General features: G+C 39.5%; 1 protein-coding gene across 1 annotated transcript; it reads right to left on the minus strand.

The window, feature by feature from the left end:
- Nucleotides 1-2659: 2659 nt before the first annotated feature.
- Nucleotides 2660-4105, minus strand: LOC139423579 (telethonin-like). Its single transcript, XM_071175171.1, has 2 exons — nucleotides 3825-4105; nucleotides 2660-3595 (listed from the first exon to the last, which is right to left on the minus strand). Exons 1-2 carry the CDS (start codon nucleotides 3974-3976, stop codon nucleotides 3193-3195), a joined length of 555 nt encoding a protein of 184 aa, XP_071031272.1. The 5' UTR covers nucleotides 3977-4105; the 3' UTR covers nucleotides 2660-3192.
- Nucleotides 4106-6666: the final 2561 nt, after the last annotated feature.

The raw sequence follows: 6666 nt of genomic DNA on the forward strand, positions 1-6666 counted from the left end.
ATTACTTAGCTAATAAAAAATACATAGCAGAAAATCGGTGACTCAGTGTCATATTTATCCTGATACCAGATTCGATCAGCGCAACCCTTCACAATACTGACAATTAGTGATTAGTGAATATGAACCATGTGAACCATGACTAGAGAACTGTGCACCCATATTTCAGAGGCAGTGCCTTTATAATAGTGGTGTATAATGTCAGACTGTTCAAAAGAGACAAATATTTACCCAAGAAACAGGATCTGGCCTGCCAGCCCAATAAAGTGAGTTAGATAAGGATAGATAAGACAGGTGTGTCTGCCCATGCTTTATCAGCTTCCTGAAAAAAACTTGCAAAGTTCTGTTGAGAGTCATTGTGTGGCTGTGAGATAGACAACGATGTGTATAAACCCTGGAATGCTAATGCCATGTAATGGCCAATGAGAGGCTTTGAAGCTACTGGCTGCCATATTGGTACTCCCCAGAAGGAGCAGTCCTCCATAGGAATGAATGGAATTGTACTATATTTTGTTTAAATGTTTCACGGACAAAATGACATGTATTTAAGTATTTCTTTGTTCTAGTGGGGACAGTAACATTTGTAAAACAAAAATGCTATCAGGAATATTTTTTTATATTTTTATTTTGAATTTTCAGGTTCAATTCACTTAATATAATATAAAAGTATGCATTATGGTGTCTGTAATAGAATATACTTGTCAAAAACAAATACAGACATGAATAAATACATTTTATAGCATCGAAATGGAATAAATAAATAAAATAGAATAAAATGGATGTGGAATGACTCGAGCACTATGGTATTGATAATCTGCAGGGATTTATGGCAGAGAGGGGCAGCGTTGAAGGTTACCCTCTAGAATGACAGTTTTTAAGTCTGCCGGGCAGTTGACAGGGTGGCTTCAAAACAGCCCTCCTGCCAATATTTAATTAACCGTAGTACTACATTCGGGTAGGTATGGTAATCCTTGAGGCATGTTAATCCTCTATCTGCTGTATCTACCGCCAGGAACAAGTCATTTCCCCCCACCTCAGACAAGGGTGCTGGTTCTAGGCTGAAGCAGTAGCCCGGGGTGCCCAATGTTCCAATGTGGGAAGGTGGGACAGAGGTGTGGAACTGGAACTGAACTTGAACTTGGAGGACCGTGGACGGGACCTCTAGAGATCATTCAGCTTCTGCTACTGTGATGCCTAGTCACTTTACCCTGCCTTTATGTACATACATGCAAATACCTCGTACCCATGCACAGTGTTATGTTTTTGGTACTCCCTGTCTATAGCTTCATTATTTTGCATTTTATTCTTCTTGTGACATATAAAATGATATTTGATTGATTTGATTGGATTTGGTCAGCAGTATTCTGCAGAGTGGACTGAGTGTACAAACATTAGGAACACCTTTCTAATATTGAGTTACACCCCCTTTTGCCCTCAGAACAGCCTCAATTCGTCAAGGCATGGACTCTACAAGGTGTTGAAAGCGTTCCACGGGGATGTTGGCCCATGTTGACTCCAATGCTTCCCACAGTTGTGTCAAGTTGGCTGGATGTCCTTTGGGTGGTGGACCATTCTTGATACACACAGGAAACTGTTGAGCGTGAAAAATCCAGCAGTGTACTACCATACCCAGTTCAAAGGCACTTAAATATTTTTTCTTGCCCTTTCACCCTCTGAATGACACACACAATCCATGTCTCAATTGTATCAAGGCTTAAAAATCCTTATTTAACTTGTTTCCTCCCTTTCATCTATTGAAGTGGATTTTTCAACTGACATCAATAAGGGATCATAGCTGTCACCTCGATTCACCTGGTCAGTCTGTCATGGAAAGAGCAGATGTTCCTAATGTTTTGTACACTCAGTGTATACTGTGTGACACCAAGTTATTTTGCTGTAGTAACTGTATGTTCACTATGCCACCTGGTGGCGTAGATGTTTAACTGCATCATCAAATACATCATTACCACAGAAATGAATTAGCATAGAGTACCACAGTATGAGTCATAATACCAATAAAACCTAGCGGTCAAACAGGGAAATGGTTCCAATCGTTTTTCCACCGTTCATTTTTCCCATAGGGATTTTTGAAACACTTAAAATAAGGGCTGTGTATTGTGTAGGCATATCCTGAGGTAGTAATCTCTAGATTAACTATCTAATGTTAGCTAAATGTAGTAAATAATAAATTGGCTACATTTCTTTAAATTGACAATCCTGTGAACTGTCTTGTGCAAGTTTTGAATTGGCACAATACCTGTTAGAAAAGGTGTCAGCTAGATATGACCTGCAGAAGCTTGCAGGGATTTGCAGTCTTGCATGATGTCTACTTTGATGATAATTAGCATTTTCGAAACTGAGAGTAAATAATGCCGAATATATTGATAAAAGTTAACTTGTCCGAGAGATATTTACATTGTTTTCAAAACGTCTTGCCAGGCAGGGTAAGCCTACATGAAACACAGCCCTTATTTCCCTATGGGAAAAATGGTGGAAAAACGATTAGAACCATTTCCCTGTTTGACCGCTAGGTTTTATGGGTGTTACAACACCTCCACTGTGGGGCTCTATTATACAGAACCTTTAGAATTGTATTACTGATGTCCACTATGAGCAAGTCTGTCTGTGAATGAAATAAAATAAACACACCTGTGAAAATACATACTGAATGGGTGGGGGATGAGATCCCATAAATAAATCCTTTGTTTGGATTAATTTGTATTATTTGATTTATTTATTACATTACAGATCACATCACAATACACCAGTCAAAAAGTTACATATAGTATAAGAAAGGCATATACATCTCCATGCTGATGCTTCACCCCTAGATGGCGACATTACCTTCTGTTTCCTTGTATAGCAGCACCAGCTAATGTCCATGAAAATACCTTAAGAGGTTTGCCAATAAAAAACTTTCCTAGGTTGAATATACTGACCATGATGTCTATGATACTGACCCAGAAAATGGTGTCATGCACTGTTCCATTCAAATTCACTTTATCCTTTCCACACGTTAACAGCTCCCTCAACATAACTTTCACAGCCAGAAAGAAGTATGTTAAAATTAAAAGTCTATTTTATAAATAAATTAATAATTCCCTTCAACTTTCCCTTTTTCCATTTACACATTGCTGATATCATTTCCTCTGATTTTACATTTTACCTCCAACGTCCTACATTCATTCTTCCCTTTCAACCCCTGAAGGAGTGTGAAAACTCACGTGTTGGGGATATAAGACTAGATGCCCTGAAGTTAACACGGATAGGTTGGGAGACCTTAGGTAAGTCCTTAGTGATTTCGAAAATCTCCTGTTTATCTGAACATACTCCTTTGGCGATCGTCTCAAATTCCATGATAGACTTGTACTCTGATGGAGAAGGTGATCTGTACAGGTCTTTGGGTGGGACGGCTTTGCTGGGAGTGAAGATGGGCACACGGATGGCGTTCTTGTATGGCAGCTGGTACTCCTTCAGCATTCCACCCCTTGTGCCCATCTTGATCCTCTGACTGGGGTTTCTCTGGACCAAGAAATGAGCCACCTGTTTCTGCTTGTAGGTCTCCTTTCTCGAGGAGTCGTTTTCAAACAATGTGGTCCTGGAATCAAGCAATAGCATTTTTTAAAGAGCAGTTTGAAAGTGTCCTGCTGTTGTTGCTGTTCTTAGACACATTATTTGTAAGACCAATATCATCTTTGTGAAAATGTGTTCATTTAGTGAATGATGATACATTTGTGGCACACATTGAACATGACCACCAGCACTCGGCTGGAACAGTGATTAAAAGCAAAATTTGATGAAACTCTCTATCATGCTAATATACATACTGTTGTTCTGGTCTCGTTTCCATCACCAAGTCCAACCAAGTGGCCTGGTAGGACTCCTTCTTCTCCTGGTCCTTCTCCTTTACATCGCAGTGGGCATTTACCAGATACACATCCCCACTGTTTAGACGGTTAATCTTGTGTGTGTAGAGCATAGTGGAGACAGAGATGAGAGAGTTGACTGACTACCTGTTAGATGTGCTAATCTATAGGCTTCTTGGGGACTTGATTTTGGATGGAGATGAAGGACAGTTGGTCTGTGTGTGAGGTTGTGTGTTGTACTGTGGTTCTCCAGAGCCTCTTATAATGTTAAGGTTCTATTTTTACCCTACTACATCATACCATTGCCAATGCTGTCACCGTGGTTGGCTCAGGTTGGTTGGCGTTTCAGGTTGGTTTACAGCTGTCCTGTGAGGAAGGCGACCAGTGGAAAGGGTGACGAACACCACTTTAATTTCATTGAGTTGTATTAGCGTTGTATTAGCCAGTCCAAACCACACAAAGAGGTTAAAGGTCAGTCATGCTCCTCAGACTTCTCAGATACCTCATAGGGTAAATGCTTCACGATATTGCTCAATGTAATATGACCTCTGGTGGCAGAATTGCGCACATAGTATACATTGTATTTCATCTTTCACCCAAATGTCAGAGCCAAAGTACAGGGAACATTTTCACCTTCATCTGAATGTATTTAACATTCATTCATCATCTATTTTTTCCCCCAAAGAATTGTACAGTTGTATAAATAAACCTAGGTGGAGACTTAGAGTAATGTTCGGAGTCCATTGTTCTTGTATCATGCGTCAAAGTTTTCATCATCAGTGCATGTATTAGTGGACAGATTACCCAGGTATTCCTCAGTAAGGGTTGCCCTGTAGTTATATCGGTACAATAATTCCATGTGATGATGTAGAGGTATAGATCCTGGAAATGCTAGCATGCTATCTGGAAGTTTTGCAATAGATGGACCTCTCTTTACATTGTCCTTTAACAATACTGATTTTGTCACTGAACAGATTGACCAGATTTGAGTAGTAAATAATATATTTAAGAAATTTTCAACATCAAGGCCTTTTTAGCGATGCCATACATGTTATCTAGATCCTTTTCTAAAGAAAACAGAATTGTACAAGTTTATTTATCTTTATTGATCACCAATCATCACTTTAGACAAACAATATGTTACAAACATTATGCTACATTTGTCATAGACCAATTGTGGGTCTCACAAGCAAGTTGTTGTGTATATAGTGCCTTTCTGTTAAATGTGATCTTTACTTTACACCATTTTAATAACAACATGGTAGATTAATCATTGAAACTAAGAACTGACTATTTAGATGTGATCATTTTCTTCTAATCATAGTTTTAGGGAGGAATACAAACACCAATCAAACTACAATGAACAAAAATATACAGGTACAGCTCATATGGGGAAATCAGTCAATTTAAATAAATAAATTAGGCCCTAGTCTATGGATTTCACATAACTGGGCAGGGGTGGTCTGTGGTTGTGAGGCCGGTTGGACGTACTGCCAAATTATCTATACCGACGTTGGAGGTGGCTTATGGTAGAGAAATTAACATTACATTTTCTGGAAACCGCTTTGGTAGATATTCCTGCAGTCAGCATGCCAATTGCCCCTCAAAACTTGAGATATCTGTGGCATTGTGTTGTGTGACAAAACTGCACATTTTTTGTGGCCTTTTATTGTCCCCACTACAAGGTGCACCTATGTAATGATCATACTGTTTAATCAGCTTCTTGACATGCCACACATGTCAGGTGGATGGATTATATTGACAAAGGAGAAATACAGGGATGTAAACAAATTTGTGCACAGATTTTGAGAAAAATATGCTTTTTGTGCATATTTTTTATTTCAGCTCATGAAACATGGGTCCAACACTTTACATGTTGCGTATATATATTTTTGAGTATACATTGATAAATCATGGCTGATGAGTCTATGAGACAGTATAACGGCCTCTTTAAGATTGAGGAACATCAAGTTCCCGCTGGGGAAATTATTTGGGGTCATTCTGTAAGGTGCATGGTCAGGTTTCAGAGTCATTGCCAGATCAACACAGCCTCAGAAACAGACACCTTGGCTGTCAACCTCGGCATACCCCAGCCCCAGCCACTTTCTGAAGCTATGTCCCAGCAAGCCTCTGCGCTATTCACTTTCTGTCCCACTGAAAAGGGCACTATGATGAAACAGCTTCATGCCATGAGTTCAGCGGGTAGGCATGTGAGCAATGATTGATGCAGTGATGGAAGATTGACGATGCCTCCCTGAACTGACATTCTCTGCATACCTCATACCAACTTTCCCTCTTTCCAGCTTTGAAAATGTACTGTCGATGATTCAGGAACAGAACAGCCAAAGTTGATTATATCATAATTCAGTGCCACATGCCATTGTCAGCAACAGGTGCTGCAGCTGTTATCATGCATTGCTCCAGGAAGCTACATTGGTGTCATAAAGCTTAGTACTTCAAATACATCAGCAATTCTTCAGCCCAACTTCACATGGAAAATTAAATGAACAAGCTGTCACAGGCTATGGCGTGGGTTCTTTGGCATTACCCTCTAGCCGTGAGGCTGAAACTTAGTAAGCTGGTATTGGGCAATGACAGTTAACTTGGATTCATCCCAATGAGAACAGCCTGTTCTGTTGAATCCATCAGTTCCCAAGGAAAATATGTATGATGCAGAGTTATCATGGCACTGAAAGTAAATGAGCAAAGGTTCATTTCAAACAACAAGAGAGCAAAATGTTACTTCTGATTGAATCTAAAATATTGGTTATCTGTTTCCTTTCCTCAGATAATGTTTTTTTTT

Source organism: Oncorhynchus clarkii, chromosome 2 (genome assembly GCF_045791955.1).
Source record: "Oncorhynchus clarkii lewisi isolate Uvic-CL-2024 chromosome 2, UVic_Ocla_1.0, whole genome shotgun sequence".
NCBI lineage: Eukaryota > Metazoa > Chordata > Actinopteri > Salmoniformes > Salmonidae > Oncorhynchus > Oncorhynchus clarkii.